The following is a 20,301-nucleotide window of genomic DNA, read 5'->3' on the forward strand; positions in this document are numbered from 1 at the left end:
TTGATATTATATGGTTTATTTGGTTGGTTATAGATTTATAAACAAATGCAATTTGACTTACATATGACCTACGCATATGATTTCATCACGCCGACTTCTTCAATAATACTACAAGTGCTATATTTTAGTTAAGAGAAATGTCATTATCTAATCTTATTTGAATTTTGCGTTTGCAATGTTGAGTTAAACAACTTAAACACTAACCAAAAAAATAACATGTGTTAGCGATCGTTGTATAAATATAATGAAAAGAAAAAACTAGATTCAATATATATAGCTACATGAACTCAATATGGTGAAACAGCTTCAAAGAAATCAAACACGCAAAGCAAGCAAAAGAATCGATCATAGTTAAAACTCAAAAGAATAATATTACATCTTCATAAATCATAACCAATCACATTCCTAACCAATCAACTCCTTCGTTTATGAAATGAGAGATTAGAGGTTGTTATACTGTCTTACTATGATATCAATAAGTGGCGGTTAATATGGATCTTTAAAATGACCCAAAAAAACAATTGCTCGAGTTACCCAAAAATCATATGCGATTATTTGATCTTTTAAGCATATGCGACCAGTATTCTTACTATTCTTACCAGAACGAATTATTAACAAATCAATAATGATGATCCAAACGGGTAACTGAAACCACCCACACGGCCACGAGTTTCGGATTACGCGGATCAGCTACGGAAAGCTCGAGAGAGTTACCCAAAATATTCACACGCCCTTTTAAAAAAATGACGCGAAAAATCGGTTTTTAGGTGCTACTTTTGTTGTTGTTGTTGTTGCTTTTCCTTTAGGAAAAAAAAAAAAAGGAAAAAAGGAAAAAAAAAAAAACTCATAAAATAAAGACGGAGGAGGCATCCCTGATCAGATCTACACTTATCCTTGCACCCAAATTTTGCCAGTTTTCGTTTCCTCTGTTCATAGCATTTTCGCCAATTCAAAAATGGATTTCATGAAGGTCTTCGATCAAACGGTTCGAGAGATGTGGGTTTTGCGGTTTCATCTATCTATTCGTCTTCGATTTCGATCCAAATCCGTAGATCTTTTTTTGGTTTTGTGTTTTTTCTTTCGATTGATCTCGATTAAATTTTCAATTGCAGCAAGAGGGAGGTGAATCTGAAAGTTTTGAAGGTCCCTGAGATGGAGCAAAAGGTGAATTCATTTGATTCGTATCTCTATATCTGCAAAAATGATTTAGAACTTATGCTTTATCTACGAAGAAAAGAGTTGCTAATCCTGAACAGCTGAGCTCGATTCGTATGTTTCTGTGTTTGGATGCTGTATCTGAGATTAGATCCACCTTTAGGACTTAGAAATCTCGAGTTCTTATTCAATGAATATACAAGTTAAGCTTGAGCGTTGATGTTTATATTCGATTAGTTTTGTAAGGTTTAAGCTGGCGGCAATGTGTAGTATCTTAGTTTCCTGGATTTCTCAGTCTGATCACATCTTCAATTTCACTTTGATCATCTCCAGTTCTGTGATAATTTGTAATTTATTAGATGGCTATGTTTAGTACAGGTATTGGATGCTACAGATAATGAGCCTTGGGGTCCTCATGGTACTGCATTGGCAGAGATAGCACAGGCCACTAAGAAATTGTAATCTCTGGCTTCCTTTTCTTTCATGGTGTGATTATTCTACTTGAAAGGAACTTTGATTTTATGTTGCTTAACATGTGTGTTTGAAATATGTTTAGCTCGGAGTGCCAGATGGTTATGAGTGTTTTGTGGACTAGACTATCTGAGACAGGAAAAGATTGGCGATATGTCTACAAGGTGAGAAATCTTCTTGATGTGTTCCTGCTGTATTCGGAAGTTTACAGTTTATACTTTTAGTTTAACCTGAGGTTGTTTGTCTACCAGGCTTTGGCTGTCATCGATTATCTGATTTCAAATGGATCAGAGCGAGCGGTTGATGAGATTATTGAGCATACTTACCAAATATCTGTCAGTATCTTTCTCTTACACACTGATATGTGGTTCTCTCGTGGTGGATATTGTGGTTTTTCGATTGACATGATATTTGTTTTGTTATTTGTCATCCATGTAGTCACTCACGAGTTTTGAGTATGTTGAACCAAATGGAAAAGATGTGGGGATCAACGTGAGAAAGAAGGCAGAAAACATAGTCGCTCTCTTGAACAACAAAGAGAAAATCTCAGAAATCAGAGACAAAGCAATAGCAAATCGTAACAAGTTAGTTTTTATACAACTGGTAATAATCGGTTTGCCCGTTCTTCTTTACACTTTGCCCTGATTGGATTTTGCTGCCTCCAATCAGGTATGTTGGCCTCTCATCCACGGGGATAACATATAAATCTGGTTCAGCTTCAGCTTCGTTTGGTGGTAATTTTCAAAGTGGTTCAAGCAATTATGATAGCTACAAGGATAGGGATTCCAGAGATGACAAGAATGACTACGAGTCTTTTCAGAAGTCAAGACGCGGTGTTAAAAGTGACGACCAAGGCTTTATTTCGAAGAAGAGTTTTTCACGCTATGGCAGGTTTTATGTCAACCCTATTCATTTCTGATGTCATATTCATTACGGATTTTGAATATATTTCACTTTGGTAGTTTATTTCCCAGATGAGGCTGCTTCTTTGCTTTTAGTATCTTGTTTCTGTTTTTGTCTACGACTTTGTGTGCGTTTATTCTGATTTAGAGTAACTTAATTTTGCATTTTTGCTCAGTCAAATTCAATTCTGAATGTGCAGCACGGACCATGACAATCAATCCAGTGGGAAAAAGTCACCCGACTCCGCCAAATATAGTTCACATGTGTCTGCAGCTCCTTCAAACAACGATGATGATTTCGATGATTTTGATCCACGTGGAACTTCAAGCAATAGTATGTTTTTATCTACGACTGCTGAGTTTTAAGATTGTTATCATTTATTGGACAAATAGTTAATTTGATAAGTTATAACACACAAGGTGTATATATGATAGACAAACGTCATGTCTTACCTGTATGGCTTTCTTTTTGGCAGAGCCATCCACAGGCAATGCCAACCAAGTAGACCTTTTTGGAGGAGATCTGATTGGTGACCTCTTGGATTCTGGGCCAACAGAAACATCTTCTACCAACAACAACGAGAAATTTCAAGAGGCGGACTTGTTTGCTGATGCAGCTTTTGTATCAGCCTCGGCTCAGGGAACAGAATTTGGGTCACAGCCACAGGTGGGTGACTTCTTCCATCTAAGCTAGTATACGGCTTTAAAAAATGGAAATTTTCCTTATAAATGTTTTATCTGATTCAATTCTGCGCTGCTTGACAAACACATCCAATTTTTGTTGTTGAAGTTATTACGCGTCACAATGAATTGTGCTGTTGATTTGTAGACTGATATGGTTCCGCATGTCTATTTCTACAGAAAGAAGTTGATCTTTTCTCTGCGTCCGAACCTTCTATCACAGTTTCTTCAGCTCCTCCGACGGTTGATCTTTTTGCATCTCCTGAATCAGTTGCACGCCCAGAAGCCAAGATTTCTAAACCTGAGTCTATGACCACTCCGAATATTGTTGACCCATTCGCTGCAGTTCCAATGGATAATTTTGATGGTTCTGATCCTTTTGGTGCCTTCACTTCCCACTCGGCTTCTGTCTCTACAGGTCCAGAGGCTCCAAATGTACATGGGAGTGCAACAAACACTACAAGTCCGGTGTCTTTGGCAGACTCGAAGCCACAGCACTTGCAAAAGAAAGATCCTTTTCAAGTGAAATCTGGAATTTGGGCAGATTCTCTGAGCCGTGGCCTGATTGATCTTAATATAACTGCTCGTAAGTCAAAAACTTCCCCTTTCATAAAGATCTCTATCATGTGCTATGGACTAGTATATGGTAGTGAACTATTAAAAAAAATTAGTTTGTTTTCTCATTAGATGCAGATCAAACTCATAAGGTATAGTTGGTCAATTACATTCCAACTAATTGCCGAATAGTTCATTCTACTAGCAGTCAAAATTCTTGGCTCACATAGAGTTCCAACACATGTAGCTTGACTTTGCATTGTGTCAAGACATAAATTGTTGGGGTTTACTATTCTAAGTCTGATCTCAGTCCTGACTATTTGATTTTCCCTGTAATCAGCCAAAACAGCTTCTCTAGCTGATGTGGGCGTTGTGGGTGGTCTGAGCAATGATGAAGGTAACAAAGCATCTGCTGCTTCGTACTACTCAGGCTGGTCCATGGGTGCAGGTTCCGGGCTCGGTAAAACTGGTCTATACAGTGCACAGCAGCAGCAGCAACAACAAGCACCTGAAATCTCAGATGACTTCTTCTCCAGCCTCAACAGTAACCAAAACTACCAATCTGGAGGTTTCAAGTAGTGAATTTGTCTTGGGATTTTCGTTTTCAGACGGAAAAGACATATCAGGTTTGAGTCCTACATTCAATATTGGAAATCTAAGTAATTTTTAATTAATGGGCTTGTTTTTCCTTGCACTTCATTCATGAGACAATCTAGTCGGTGGCTGATGTGCCATTGTTGTTGTGGCATTTACTTTTGGTTTAAATGAGAGAGAAGAATTGTCTATGGTTTTTGACAAGAGAGTTATTATTATTGGTTTTAAGTTTTGTTTTGTTCATACAAAGTATATGTATCAGAATATCTTGTCCGACTCTACAAAGATTTTCTTTATCGTGTGTCAAAAGAGAAACTGTGTATCACATTCACATTGACCAAAGTTCATGTCTTAATGATTGATTATGTTTAGACTTATCTTATCTTACACAATTTGGTTCACAGCGCACGAATGACTTATAATTTTTTTTTTTTTTTTTGTCAAAAAAAAAAGTATAAGATTAATCTTATAAAATATAAAAAAATAAGATTAATCTTATCTACAAAGAATAATTGAAAGAAAAAATTAAAAAAAAAAACTAGTCCAACACGAAAACTAAAATGTCATCTCTTCACTGGTTTCCCAATATCGTCTTCGTCGTTGTCGTCTTCTTCTCCTCGAGCTTAGCTTCACCATCACATGGAAGCTCACAAGTGTTACTAGAAGGAGAAGAAGCCACAGTTGTTGGATACGGCTACGTCGTCAGATCAGTGGCCGTTGACTCCAACCAGAAGCTTTTGACGGCGACTCTTGACCTGATCAAACCGTCGTCCGTTTACGCACCAGATGTTAAATCACTTAGTCTTCATGTCAGGTCATTATAATCATCTCAGTTCCCTCACTCTAATCAATATCTAATTTGGCAAGTTTTTCAAAGCTATTTTAAATGTGCCGATAATTTTGGAAAGTTTAAATGATTTGTGTTATATGTGCAGCTTGGAGACGAGTGAGCGATTGAGAATCAGAATCACAGATTCTAGTCAACAAAGATGGGAGATACCGAAATCCGTTATTCCTCGCGCCGGAAACCACTCACCTCGCCGCTTCTTAACGGAGGAAGTAAACGGAGGAAACTCGCCGGAGAACAGTTTCTTAACAGATCCATCATCGGACTTAGTTTTCACACTCCACAACACCACGCCGTTCGGTTTCTCAGTCACCCGACGCTCCTCCGGCGATGTCCTCTTCGACACATCACCGGATCAATCAGATCCGAACACTTACTTCATCTTCAAAGACCAATTCCTTCAACTATCTTCCGCGTTACCGGCAAACAGATCGAATTTGTACGGTCTCGGAGAGCACACGAAGCGATCGTTCAGGCTAATTCCCGGCGATACTATGACTCTGTGGAACGCCGACGTCGGCAGCGAGAATCCGGATGTTAACCTTTACGGATCCCACCCGTTTTACATGGATGTAAGAGGATCGAACGGTCATGACGAAGTAGGGACGACTCACGGCGTTTTGTTGCTGAACAGCAATGGAATGGATGTCAAGTATGAAGGTCATCGAATTACTTACAATGTGATCGGAGGTATCATTGATCTTTATGTGTTCGCCGGACCATCACCGGAATTGGTGATGAATCAGTACACAGAGCTTATTGGAAGACCTGCTCCTATGCCTTACCGGTCATTTGGTATGAGACATTGCTCTGTGCAGTGTGCATTTTGTTTGCTTAGAGTTAGTCCATAGCGTTATGAGATTAGTACTTGTTTTGTTTGCTTAAAGTTAATTAGTCCATAGCATTTGGTAATTTTACTTGTTTGTGTGAATTGAGATGTGTGTGTTTGCTTTGATTTTGTGAAGGATTCCACCAATGTAGGTATGGCTACAAGAATGTTTCACAGCTCGAATCTGTAGTTGATGGATATGCAAAAGCTGGAATACCTCTTGAGGTTATGTGGACAGACATTGATTACATGGACAACCACAAAGACTTCACTTTGGATCCTGTAAATTTCCCGGAGGACAAGATGAAATTATTTGTGGATACACTTCACAAGAGTGGTCAGAAATACGTGCTGATCTTGGATCCTGGTAACACCCATATACTATCTATAGTCTCTACTCTCTAGAGTCTTTCAACAAATTGATTTTAGAAGATGAATGTATTGTGTTTACGTGTAGGTATTGGTGTGGACAGCTCTGACGGGACGTTTAATAGAGGGATGGAAGCAGATGTTTTCATAAAGAGAGATGGTGAGCCTTATCTTGGTAAGGTTTGGCCCGGAAAAGTATACTTCCCCGACTTCCTGAATCCAGCTGCTGCAACTTTCTGGAGCAACGAAATCAAGATTTTCCTGGACATTCTCCCTTTGGATGGTTTGTGGATTGACATGAATGAGTTATCAAATTTCATAACTTCACCTCCATCCCCTGGATCTTCACTCGATGATCCTCCTTACAAGATTAACAATTTCGGGAACCAAGCGCCGATAAACAATAACACAGTACCAGCAACATCTATCCATTATGGAAACGTTAGTGAATACAATGCGCATAACTTGTATGGCCTCTTGGAAGCTAAAGCCACTCACCAGGCTTTAGTGGATGTAACGGGAAAGAGACCGTTTGTTTTGTCGAGATCCACGTTCGTAAGCTCGGGGAAGTATACGGCTCACTGGACCGGCGATAATGCTGCAAAATGGGAGGATTTGGCTTACTCAATCCCTGGAATTCTCAACTTTGGTCTGTTTGGGATTCCTATGGTTGGAGCTGATATCTGCGGTTTCTCACATGATACCACCGAGGAACTATGTCGTCGATGGATCCAGGTAGAGTGATTATTTCTCGGACACAATCTGTACACCTTTTCCTGAGTTCATGATCTAACGTTGGCTCTTGGATTATCAGCTTGGAGCTTTTTATCCTTTTGCAAGAGACCATTCGAACCTTAATACCGTCAGACAAGAACTATACTTGTGGGATTCTGTTGCTTCTTCTGCAAGAAAGGTTCTCGGCCTCCGTATGAGACTGCTCCCACATCTCTACACACTGATGTACGAGGCTCACGTTAGCGGCGTCCCAATCGCGCGACCACTCTTCTTCTCGTTTCCTCGAGACACTAACACATATGGGATCGATTCACAGTTCTTGATCGGTAAAAGCATAATGGTTTCTCCAGCGCTGGAGCAAGGGAAGGTGACGGTCGATGCATATTTCCCTGCTGGAAACTGGTTTGATCTTTTTAACTATTCATTTGCCGTTGGTGGAGATTCTGGCAAGCACGTTAGACTTGACACTCCCGCAGATCACGTCAACGTTCATGTTCGAGAAGGTAATTATAGTCTATTCTTTGATAGCCAGTTTTGATAAATGGAGTTGAGCTTGAACCGAGTTTGATTTACCTTTGTGATCACATAGGTAGTATTGTGGCAATGCAAGGAGAGGCAATGACAACTAGAGACGCCAGAAAGACACCGTATCAGCTTCTAGTTGTAGCCAGCCGGCATGAGAACATCTCGGGCGAACTGTTTCTCGATGACGGGGAGAACCTTCAGATGGGAGGGGGAGGAGGAAACCGTGATTGGACTCTCGTGAAGTTCCGGTGCTACGTAACAGGAAAATCCGTGGTACTGAGATCAGAAGTGGTGAACCCAGAGTACGCGTCAAGAATGAAATGGAGCATCGAGAAAGTAAAATTTGTTGGGTTCGAGAACGTAGCGAACGTGAAAACGTACGAGGTTAGGACAGGTGAGAGATTGAGGAGTCCGAGAATCTCTCTTATTAAAACAGTTATGGACGATGATGATCCAAGGTTTCTCAGTGTGGAGGTTTCTAAACTGTCGTTGCTTGTTGGGAAGAAGTTCGAGATGAGATTGAAATTGACTTGAACAATAAACATACCCAATATTCATATGATAACATTCTGGATGGTTAATAAATAAGGTGTAAAGAATATTGATAAATAAAAAAATTAAAATTCACTCAAGTAATGTGATGCAATTCCTGAATTATAGATATTTGTCCTTTTTTTTTTTGTAATCGACCACATGTTGTCATGTTAGAGCATAGCTGTGCCCACAGCCCATATGACCATCTTTGAATTTTTTTTGTCAATTGATATCGCCACAAAATCTTTCGTGTTGTTAATTATAATTGAACAACGAAATTAACATTAAAAACTAATTAGAAAAATTTATACTAATTGACTGAATTTCCAAAATCTGATATTCTGATAATATATAAGAAAAAAAGGCAGTCGACGCTACAAACAGAGCAAAAGCAGCGGTCTTGTCTTAAGGCAAAAAAAACAGTTTTCGGCGTCTTCCTCACTTTTACTTTTCTCTCCATCATCTCTTCTCTCTCTCCCTCACGGATTCGTAACTTCTTCTCGGTGCTTTCTCCGTCGTCATCTTCCCATTATTGAATTTGATTCTTACTTTTTTCCTTGTAAGCTCGACACGTGGATTATTCTCTTCTTTTTCCCCTCTTCTCTGTGAAGACTTGAGAGAGAGAAAGAGATGGGAGTAAGTTTCTTAAATTAGCTCATCTCTCTAGATCCTAGTCTCGATTTCCTCGCCCGTTGAAGAAATTAGTAACTGAATCAACTTTAGATACTTCCGATTCCGTATCCTGCGGCTATCGATTTGTATTTGACAACTTTCCCGATTTAGTTGATTCTGTCTTGCTGGTGAAGTCTCACAACCTGCCTCGGGATTAGCGGAGGAGATCTGGACTTCTTACTTCTTAGTTTGAGCAATCAATTCATTGACTTTTTTTATATTAGGCTTAGTTGATTCAGATTTCAGATTCAGAACTTAGATCAAGTTAGAAGCAGAATCAGAATCTGCTTTGTTTAGAATTAGTTTGCGACTATATATATAAAGAGATGCAGAATAGGGTTGTACAGTTGGAAGAAGGGAAAGATAATGGAATCACGGTTGTTAGAACAGGGCAATACAAGGCATTCCCTACGAAACTGCTACTTCTGCTAGGCTTTTTCCTTGCTTTTGCTATTACTGTCTTCATCATTAGTGTATCTACAATCAAGTATACTGGATTCCAAAGTGTAGTAACCACAGTGACTTCTAGCTTTGTGCCATGCCGTGACGATGAATCCAATGGTTTGAGTAAATGGATACAACCTCCTGCGGTTTTGATGCATAATATGAGTGATGAAGAGCTTCTTTGGCGTGCTTCTTTTTGGCCTCGGAGAAAAGAGTATCCTTTTAAAAGGGTTCCAAAGATTGCGTTTATGTTCTTGACTAAAGGTCCCTTGCCGCTTGCTTCGCTTTGGGAGAGGTTTCTTAAAGGTCACAACGGGCTTTACTCGGTTTACCTTCATCCTCACCCTTCTTTTACTGCCAAGTTTCCAGCTAATTCTGTTTTCCACCGGAGGCAGATACTGAGCCAGGTCTGCTTCTTTTTATTCCTCCTCTGTTACATGGATACCAGTTTTACATATAGTAATGAGAAATTAGAGCTCTTGGATCAAACTTGGTGTTTTTAGTAGCCTTTTTGGCATCACATATTGTCTTGGTACACCATACAGCCTTTATGGATGCATGTAGTCATTGCTTTGGAATTACCAATTAAATAAAGTATCAGAGAATGTAACTCTAGAATCAAATTTGGTGTTGTTAGTAGCCTTTTGTTCAAGTAGTTATTCAGATTTGCTTTGAAGCTAATTGGTTTTACTGTAATTTGGATGCATCATTGTGCAGGTTGCAGAATGGGGGAGAATGTCCATGTGTGATGCAGAGAAGCGGCTTCTCGCCAACGCGCTGCTCGATATCAACAACGAATGGTTTGTGCTCGTCTCAGAGTCATGTATTCCACTCTACAACTTCACAACCATCTACAGCTACATAAGCCGATCAAAACACAGCTTCATGGGTGCTTTTGATGACCCTGGGCCATATGGGCGCGGCCGCTACAACGGGAACATGGAACCTGAAGTTCCCCTTACCAAATGGCGAAAAGGGTCTCAATGGTTTGAGATTAACAGGGACCTCGCAGCTACCATTGTCAAAGACACATTGTATTACCCGAAATTCAAAGAGTTTTGCAGACCCGCTTGCTATGTGGACGAGCATTACTTCCCGACAATGCTGACAATTGAGAAGCCAGCGGTCTTGGCTAACCGGAGCATAACGTGGGTGGACTGGTCTAGGGGAGGTCCCCACCCGGCTACGTTTGGGAGATCGGACATTACAGAGAAGTTCTTTGGAAGAATCTTTGATGGAAGAAACTGCACTTACAATGGTCGCAACACTTCCATGTGCTATCTCTTTGCTAGGAAGTTTGCTCCGAGTGCTCTTGAGCCTTTGCTTCACATTGCTCCGAAGATTCTTGGATTTTGACTAGTTTATAGTAAAGTCTCCTGAACATCTTGACATCAATAGAGGTCACGAAATGGGTGGATAGGCCGATATTATATTATTTTGTTTGTTTGTGATATTATTAGTTTGGAAGAAATGAGATATTAGTAAAGAGAAACTAGGTTGCACTACAGGATCCAGTCATATGTAAACTTTATATATTTAGAGGATTACTATGCATAGATCAATTTTTCTTTTAGATAGTCTTGGGACTCCCTTTTTCTTTTCCGATGCATCAAGTAAAACAGGTTTACACAAGTTTTACTGAATCACAATTTGTTTTTTTTTTTTTTTTCTAAATGTTTTGTCTTATTTATCCGGATTATTTACTCTCAAGTCTCGTGCCTCAACATTGTTATTGTCTGTAACTCATTTTATACGATTATAAACAAGTTATCATGGATGTTTATAAAACTAGTCTTGGTACTTCGTTTACCGACCTGAAAACTAAAAAAATAAATTTGCTTACCGACCAAGATATGTGCTTTGAATGTGAATCCAGAAGATTAGAAGAACTAAATGACACAATGGGAAGAAAAAAAAAAGAGCCAGGTGGAGACACACTTTCACACCTAATGGAAGGTTCTCGAAACGCTCAAGAGCCTGCCAACGTCTACCATCTGTCTTTCTTTTTTGTTCTCTTTAAAAATGTGAATAAAGCAATAAAGTTATTCCTTTTTGGCAAATGCATTAAAGTATGTGAAAAGGTTTCATTTGAGGAGGAAAAGAAGGTTTCAAATTTCATTTTTTATTGGAATATGTTCTCTAGGATACAAAGAAATTCCACAAAATCCACCAATTTTTCTTTTTTTTTCGTTTTGAAAAATAAACAATGAGAAATTATTATCATCTTTTCAATATGGGTCTCAAGAAATTAATTTTAATTATATTCTTCAATCTGAATTTTTCTATTAACTAGAGGAGAAAATCCCACCCATTCAACCAGGTTGTCTCACATTTTTCTCAAAATAAAAACCACATCTATATGATGATTTAAATGCTATTAATAAGTTATTGGAAAACAAGACCATTTTGACAAATCATCATGATAATAATTAAAATAAACAAAATATATAATACTATTCTCCTATATCATCTCAAATAATAGTTTTCCAAAATTTCCTATTTGCCTAATCTTTTCAATATCACATTCATTTTCTATGATTCCCAAAAGAAAAAGAAAAAAAGAAAGATGAGTTGTTCACCAAACATAATTGTATACCAAGTTTTCAAATTCCCTTAGAAAAAGTAATTTAATCAACATTGCTTAGAGAAATCAAACTCTTTATACACAACTTAGCCGTTACACGAACCATGTGCAAGCAAATAAAAATAAAAACTTTGGTCCCTACTCTGCTCTTCCAACACAAGTCTGCGCATCTTGGCCGTTTCCTTCACGAAACCGCGTTTTGCCGTTACTCTGTTCCAGAAAATAGACAGCTCATCCAAATTTCTCCACGCGCCGTAACAACCAAAAAAAAACTCACAAGACCGTTGCGTCTTTTCACGCGAGCGAGTTAGATGCACGCTCCTCGTACGAGCGTTAAACAAAAAAAAACAAATATCCTCGCAAACGGCGCCGTAACGGCAGAGAGATGACCTGTCGAAATCTCAGTGATTCCACAAGTGCAATATCAACCGTTGATTTATCATAATCACAGCTGGATATATCCGGGCAGCTTCATAACTCCTGCCCCCCGACCTCTTCTTTATAAGCACCTCACACCACATTGCATTTTTTTAGAAAAACCCTCAAGAGCTTAAGCATACACAAACCCTAGCCTCTCTTTTTTAACAGGTACTCACTCTTTCTTCGAAATGGCGTTCTCTACTAAGGCTTCAATCGTTGCTATCATGATGGTGATCATCTCCGTCGTCGCTGTTTCTGCTCAGTCTGAAGCTCCAGCACCAAGTCCTGCTTCTGGATCTAGCGCGATCTCTGCTTCTTTCGTCTCAGCTGGAGTAGCAGCAGTTGCGGCTCTTGTCTTCGGCTCTGCTCTTCGGATCTAAGTTTATTTTGCTAAGATGGTGATTTCGTACAGAGTTTATTATCCGGTATAGGCCATTCATCATTATTATTCGTCCGTTCTCGTGTGTATCATTCCGAAGCTTATAGATCTCATTTCTACCTAGCTCTTTCTTTCTTTCTTTCTTCTATGTTCTTAAGATCTTCATATCTGTATTGAGGATCTCTTATTATTCTGAGTATTATTTGTGGTTTTAGTAGTTATGGGATGTGGTTTTTTTGATATGATATTATTGAATCTATTCTATTTATTTATGGATGTTGTTTCTTCTTAGATCTCTTGTTCGTTATGCCTAACGATTCCACACAAATCCTGAGAAATTTTGAGAAAATGCATACAGAGTAGTTGAAAATTTTATAAAATTGAAGAATATATTCCAAACACGTTTAAATCGAATCATTCCAACACAAAATCCAACTGTTACTCAGAATCAAATCATTGTTTATTTTTGTTGGCATCAAATCATACGCTGGTGGGAATTGAATCTGATTCTAACGCAACAAAAAAAAAAAATGGTCAAGCGTTAAACAAATTACCGAATCTGAAATTTAAAAATCGAAACCAGTAATTATTGTCCATTGAACTTATATATATAATGATGCTAATGAATTAATGTTGAGTTACAATATCTTGTTTGTACAGTAGTTTGTTAAATATTTTGCTCAACCTGTGTGAGTAGTGTGGTTCAATTTCGCTTTCCAATTATTACACATTTTGATAAAGCTTTGAAGTAGTGGTGGTGGGGGTTAAATGATTTGTGCATTGTTTTAATAGTTTTCAGAATTATGCAGCACAAATGTCCATTGCTTCTGTTCTTTTAGAGCTCTGCACTGTCGAATGTTGATGATACTCGTTTCAAATATGGACCCTGACGTTGTGTTTTTTGGAAAATTGCGGTATGACTTGTTAAAACAAAATCACGTTGGCGTGTGGAATCAACTGAACAACTAAAGTACCAATACGAAAGCTTGACCTTTCTTTATCAGCTATGAAGAAAAATTATGAGGGGTTATAATAACGGAATTGAAGTTTTCTTAATGAGACACAAATTTTGGTCAATAGTATTGATTGGGAGGAATTATTTGATGATAGTGAAACTTTAATGACTTTTGTTGGCACAAGAAATTATATAAGTTGTAGCTTTTATTTTGTCTACACGGCGGTCAAGAATAATCAACTGTTGGATTACTAGTATTGAAATTTGTAACGTGTTTAGTGTTGTGCTGTGTGATTCTCTAGATAGCTACGTTGTTGGATTTTTATAGTTTTACAAATCCTTCATCATAAATCATAAATGTCTTTCGATTGTATATAAGGTTAATTTATGTGTTTACTTCCGTTAATTCATTGCATCAATATGATCAAATCAATTTACCAAACCTGCCTTGGTGGGTCTACAAGGCAATAATTCAATATGTTCACATGATTCACCGTCTGGTTTTTGATGTTATAGCGTATTTGTTCTATTTGGCCCATGATTGGTTCCTTTTTACTTCGCAGGTCACCTGTTACTGTTTATTACTTTATTTGTAAAAAAAAGTTTTATAAAAAGGAAAAAAAAAATGTTGGACTTTCATATTTGAGGCCCATTGGGTATATATCATCTCACCCAATTACCGTAAGTTATATTATATCATATCAAATTGTTAATTCTAAAAGAAAAAGATTCGTTGAGTCTATGTATATATATAATAACGGTTTTAGATATCGGTTATACCCGGGAAGAAAGAAAGAAAAAGCAGAGGAATCGCTATGAAGAGGGTTAAGAAGGAGAACGTTTCACAGATACGAGACGACAACACATCAGCTTATCTTCCTCAAGATCTGATCATAGAGATTCTTCTGAAGTTGCCTACTAAATCAATACCAAAGCTCATCGTCGTCTCTAAGCTATGGTCTTCTATCATCCGCAGCAAAAGTTTCATCGATCAGTACCTGGAACAATCTCAGTCTCGTCCGCGTTCTCTCTTTTCATTCGAACGTAACAGCATCCTGTTCTTCCACTCAATCTCTCAATCTCAGGAGGAGGCAGCAGCAGCACCGTCTTCTTGCACTACTACGTCACGCTTTTATGTCAGGTTTGATCTGCGGCTCTTGTCAGAATGTCACTACATTACTCCGCCGGTGCGCGGCTTGATCTGCGTTAAAGATTTGGATAAGGTGGTGATTACGAATCCTAGCACGGGCCAGTTCTTGGTTTTACCAAAAGTCAGAACTAGGAGAAGACGGATATCAAGATTTTTCGGGTACGATCCGATCGGAGATGAATACAAAGTCTTGTGCATGACGGTATTGCAAAAACGTGAACCAGTTGTGAGCGAGGAGCATCAAGTTTTCACTTTAGGTGGAGGAGGAGCTGCATGGAGAATGATCAAATGTAAGGTTCCACATTGTCCTGTAACCAGAGGGCTATGGATGACGAACGGGGTCATTTATTACGGAGCTTGGTCCAACAGTGATATACATAAACGAGGATCTCTAGTTGTTTGCTTTGATGTGAGATCGGAAGAGTTTACTCTTGTTAAGTTACCCGATGGTGTCGAAATTTTTAGTGGTGGATCTGAATTGGTCAACTACCAGGGGAAGGTGGCTTTATTGAATTTCTCACATAATGGTAACTTTGGTATGCGGGTTTTGGATGATGTCGTCAAACAAGAATGGTCAGAGATCTTAGTTGTGGTTCCTTCTTGGACTGATTTAGTTGGAGGATACTTTTTCTATTGCAGAGGTGTCATTAGTTCCGGCGAATTCATATTCTCAGCATACTTCTATTCGGATGGCCGGTTCTTTATTGTCAGTTACGATCCCAAGAAAGACGTCGCCAGAAGAGTTGAGATTGAAGGATTTAATCATGGGTTGCAATATGTGATAGTCTTATTGGATTATGCAGAGTGTCCTACATTTTTCTAAAGAAACTCTATTTGTATATGTTTGATGATTGATGACTACCTGCTGGTTTTTCTAACAGTCCTTTTTATCTTTGAAACATTTCATCATATTTGTCTAGTAGTTTCTTTGATCTATCTAGTTCAATGGTTCTGGTTTTGATTAAAGTTAAGTTTTTAGTTTTCCTCTAGAACTAGCAATCTCTTATATATATATGTATTAGTTATCTTTGGAGAGAATATACACTTTTTGTGTTTTCATGGTGATTACTACAAAAGGGGTTTTATTTGTGTACAAGACTAATGCTCTTGCGTATAGTCTCCATAAAGTTGGTTCATAATAAGAATCTTTGGCACATAATTTGAAGATAGAGATTAATATTATTGTAAACATTAACTTTGCTATTAGCTCTTTCTGTTAATATTGTTGTAAGTTTCTCAGCAGACCTCATATGACAACAATTATGCTAGAAAAAGATCAACGCAAAAGGGTTTATTAGAAGGGTTTATATGAAAAACTATCAATGAATAAAAGAAGGGTTTATTTGTTGTAAGCGTAAAACATCAGGGGTTCATATGCAAACATCAGATATTTATTCATTATTGTAAAGTTGTTTACGCAACATAAAAACAAAACAAAATTCGTTGGTATATATGTATAAATAACGGTTTTGGAATTTGTTTCTGGCCGGGAAGAAAAAACAAAAAAGCAGAGGAATCGCCATGAAAAGGGTCAAGAAGGAGAACGATCCACAAAAACGAGATGATGGCTCATCATTTTCTTCTCTATCTGAAGATCTGATCATAGAGATTCTTCTGAAGTTGCCGACTAAATCCATACCAAAGCTCGTCGTCGTCTCGAAGCTCTGGTCTTCTATCATCCGCAGCAAACAGTTCATCGATCTCTACCTGAAACTATCTTTAACTCGTCCGTGTTTTCTCCTCTCGTTCCACCGTGATAGCATCCAGTTCTTCCAGATCAAGCCGTCTCAGTCTCTGGAGGCAGGATCACCGTCTTCTTCTTACACTTGTACAACATCAAGCTATCCTCTGAATCTTGATACACTAAGTTACAACGTTTATCCACCTGTATGCGGCTTGATCTGCTTCCAAAATCTGGATAAGGTGGTGGTTTCGAACCCTAGCACGGGCCAGTTCTTGGTTTTACCCAAACTCAACACTAGGAGAAAAGGGATATCAAGATTTTTGGGATACGATCCGGTTAAAGATGAATACAAAGTCTTGTGCATGACGGTATTGCAAACTTCTCGAAAGGTTGTGAGCGAAGAGCATCAAGTTTTCACTTTAGGTGGAGGAGCTGAGAAGAAGGAAAAAGAAGAAGCTACATGGAGAATGATCAAATGTAAGGTTCCGCATTGTCCTGTACCCAAAGTGAAAGAGCTATGCAGCAACGGTCTTGTTTATTACGGAGCTTGGTCCAACAATAAGGGAAAAAGGTCTCTAATTGTGTGCTTTGATGTGACACTGGAAGAGTTTACTCGTGTTAAATTACCCGATGGTGTTGAAATTGTTCGTTTTGGTTCTGTTTTGGTGAACTACCATAGCAAGGTGGCTTTAGCCAATCACACAGATTTTGGTAAATTTGATATGTGGGTTTTGGGAGATGTCGTCAAACAAGAATGGTCAAAGATCTCTGTCGTGGTTCCTTCTTGGAATGATTTAGTTGGACGACGAGACTACTTCTCTTTCAGAGGTGTCGTTAGTTCCGGCAAATTCATATTCGCATCAGTCTATTGGCGTGGCCCGTTTAGTGTTATCAGTTACGATCCCAAGGAAGATATTGCCAAAAGAGTTGAGATTGAAGGACTTGGAGATACCTTGCGTTCTGTGAGACTCTACTTGGATCATGTGGAGCGTCCTATAATTCTCTAAAGGAAGGCTATACGTTTGTTTCATGACTTGCTGGTTTTTTTTTATTTTCTGATCTCGGATATGGTATCTTAGTTCAATGGTTCTGGTTTTGATTAAAGATAATTTTTAGTTTTTCTCTAGCTACGTATTTCATATTTGGTTACCTTTGAAGAGGAGACCAAATATGTGTCTTTCAAGTTGTGTCTTTCATGCAGGGCCGGCTCAAAAATTTATTCGGCCTGGTGCTAAAATATTTTTTTTTGGAAAAATTGTAGGCTAAATATGTAACATTTCAAATATTTGGACCCTTTTTAATAATTATTTGATACTTTAGGGCATTCAAGTGTAAAGAAGAAATTGATAAAAAGTTGGGACCCGGTGCGATTGCACACCCCGCACACCCCAAGAGCCGGGCCTGCTTTCATGGTGATTACTCCAAAAGTTTTTGATTTGTGAACAAGATTAATTTTCTTTGCTTATAGTACTCTCCATACAAGTGGTGCATAATTTGAAGATAAATTAAGTAAACATTTTGCTACTAGATCACAATCCACATATAACAACAATTATGCTGGGAAACAACATCTAACAGTGTAACAATGTGTTAGCATAATCAACATCTTCAACTTTTTTTTTTTATTGTCGATCAGATATTTAATTGTAGACTCTTCGATGTGAATTAGAGCGATTGTAAGAAAATAATGTGAGGGTTAAAAAGTTATTTATCAATTTTTTTTTTTTTTAAAGCAGAGTTTATTTGATGGAAATATATAACATCAAGGATTCATATACAAATTACCAATAAAGAAAAGAGAAAAAAAAAAAAAAGTTGAAAAATAGAACCCTGGAATTGGAAGAGCCAACGAGGGTTTTGGACTTTTGGTGGTTCACATTCACATCGTATTCTCAAAACTCGACCAATCGAAATTATTCACATTGTTCTTTAACTTCTTATGTTCACCGTTTGGTTTTGAGGTTACACTAGTCACTAGGCCACCAGAAACAAATAAAAGGAAGAAAAAATTGTCTTTCATACCACCTTCATTATAAAATTAGATAAATATTAATTATTATAAAATTGTTTGCGCAACATAAAAAATAAAATTCGTTGGTATATTTATAACGGTTTTAGAAATCTGTTTCAAGGGCGGGAAGGGAAGAAAGAAAAAGCAGAGGAATCGCCATGGAAAGGGTTACGAAGGAGAACGATCCAAAAAATACGAGATGGCTCATCATTTTCTTCTCTATCTGAAGATCTGATCATAGAGATTCTTCTGAATTTGCCGAGTAAATCCATACCAAAGCTCATCGTCGTCTCGAAGCTCTGGTCTTCTATAATCCGCAGCAAACATTTCATCGATCTCTACCTGGAACAATCTTTAACTCGTCCATGTTTTCTCATCTCGTTCCACCGTGAAAGCATCCGGTTCTTCAACTCAGTCTCTCTGCAGTCTCTGGAGGCAGCGTCACCGTCTTCTTCTGTAGATAGCTGCTACGTTGTTGGATTTTTATAGTTTTACAATTGTAGTGCGGTATACCACGAATTATATACTAAATCATTAAAATTAACAAAAGAGTATATTAGCAAAATTAGTATTAAAATAGTATATTTTTGAAAAAAAAAGCTTGCCCGGCCGTATAGTGTGGATCATAATCTAGTATATATATATATATATATATCATCTAAAACCGTTATTAAATGTTGGACGTTATATCATATTCATATCAAATTGTTAATCCAAAACAAAAAGAAAAAGATTCGTTTAATATATAACGGTTTTAGAAATCGATCCTGGCCGGGAAGAAAGAAAAAAGCAGAAGAGAAATCGCCATGGAAAGTGTTAAGAAGGAGAAGGGCTCATCATCTTATCTTCCTCAAGATCTGATCGAAAAGATTCTTTTGAACTTGCCGGCTAAATCCATACCAAAGCTCGTCGTCGTCTCGAAGCTCTGGTCTTCTATCATCCGAGGCAAAAATTTCATCGATCTGTACCAGAAACAATCTCTAACTCGTCCGCGTTTTCTCTTCTCATTCGATCGTGAAAGCACCCGTTTCTTCCAGATCAAGCCGTCTCAGTCTCTGAAGGCAGCACCGTCTTCTTACACTTCTACAGTGTCAAGCTTTTCTCTGAATCTTGATACGCCGCTCTATCCACTAAGTTACAACGTTTATCCACCTGTATGCGGCTTGATCTGCTTTCAAGATTGGGATAGGTTGGTGGTTTCGAATCCTAGCACGGGCCAGTTCTTGGTTTTACCTAAAGTCAGAACTAAGAGAAAAGGGATTTCAATATTTTTGGGATACGATCCGGTTAACGATGAATACAAAGTCTTGTGGATGACGGTATTGCAAACTTCTCGAAAGGTTGTGAGCGAAGAGCATCAAGTTTTCACTATAGGTGGAGGAGGAGCTGCATGGAGGATGATCAAGTGTAAGGTTCGGCATTGTCCTGCAACCAAAGGGATATGCAGCAACGGTCTTGTTTATTACGGAGCTTGGTCCAACAGTAAGAGACAAAGGTCTCTACTTGTGTGCTTTGATGTGAGATTGGAAGAGTTTACTCTTGTTAAATTACCCGATGTTGCTGAAAATTTTCGTCGTGGTTCTGTTTTGCTGAACTACCATAGCAAGGTGGCTTAGCGAAGGACTCATATTTTGGTAAATTTGATATGTGGGTTTTGGAAGATGTCGTCAAACAAGAATGGTCAAAGATCTCTGTCGTGGTTCCTTCTTGGAATGATTTAGTTGGACGACGAGACCACTTCTCTTGCAGAGGTGTCGCTAGTTCCGGCGAATTCATATTCTCAACACCAGTCTGTATTATCAGTT

General features: G+C 38.3%; 4 protein-coding genes across 5 annotated transcripts; all 4 read left to right on the plus strand.

Moving 5' to 3' along the window:
• Nucleotides 1-591: 591 nt before the first annotated feature.
• LOC104705438 (clathrin interactor EPSIN 1) lies at nt 592-4,667 on the plus strand. 2 transcript variants are annotated; one of them, XM_010421450.3, is made up of 11 exons: nt 592-996; nt 1,113-1,164; nt 1,534-1,613; nt 1,712-1,790; nt 1,878-1,961; nt 2,065-2,210; nt 2,296-2,517; nt 2,729-2,862; nt 3,005-3,195; nt 3,390-3,795; nt 4,105-4,667. In XM_010421450.3, exons 1-11 carry the CDS (start codon nt 956-958, stop codon nt 4,341-4,343), a joined length of 1,674 nt encoding a protein of 557 aa, XP_010419752.1. In that variant the 5' UTR covers nt 592-955; the 3' UTR covers nt 4,344-4,667. The 2 variants fall into 2 exon arrangements, with proteins under 2 accessions (XP_010419752.1, XP_019083775.1); XM_019228230.2 differs by having other exon boundaries at nt 726-996; nt 1,529-1,613.
• On the plus strand, nt 4,558-8,295 carry LOC104705439 (alpha-glucosidase). The gene is made up of 6 exons (XM_010421451.2): nt 4,558-5,172; nt 5,294-6,000; nt 6,171-6,401; nt 6,492-7,138; nt 7,218-7,641; nt 7,728-8,295. Exons 1-6 carry the CDS (start codon nt 4,919-4,921, stop codon nt 8,195-8,197), a joined length of 2,733 nt encoding a protein of 910 aa, XP_010419753.1. The 5' UTR covers nt 4,558-4,918; the 3' UTR covers nt 8,198-8,295.
• Nucleotides 8,296-8,490: 195 nt separating this feature from the next.
• On the plus strand, nt 8,491-10,886 carry LOC104705440 (glycosyltransferase BC10). The gene is made up of 2 exons (XM_010421452.3): nt 8,491-9,720; nt 10,031-10,886. The coding sequence occupies exons 1-2, from the start codon at nt 9,196-9,198 to the stop codon at nt 10,667-10,669; spliced, it is 1,164 nt and encodes a 387-aa protein (XP_010419754.1). The 5' UTR covers nt 8,491-9,195; the 3' UTR covers nt 10,670-10,886.
• A 3,580-nt stretch (nt 10,887-14,466) lies between these two features.
• On the plus strand, nt 14,467-15,624 carry LOC104705441 (F-box/kelch-repeat protein At3g04660-like). Its single transcript, XM_019229111.2, has one exon. It carries the CDS (start codon nt 14,467-14,469, stop codon nt 15,622-15,624), a length of 1,158 nt encoding a protein of 385 aa, XP_019084656.2.
• Nucleotides 15,625-20,301: the final 4,677 nt, after the last annotated feature.

Source organism: Camelina sativa, chromosome 8 (genome assembly GCF_030686135.1).
Source record: "Camelina sativa cultivar CO46 ecotype springtype chromosome 8, ASM3068613v1".
Taxonomy (NCBI): domain Eukaryota; kingdom Viridiplantae; phylum Streptophyta; class Magnoliopsida; order Brassicales; family Brassicaceae; genus Camelina; species Camelina sativa.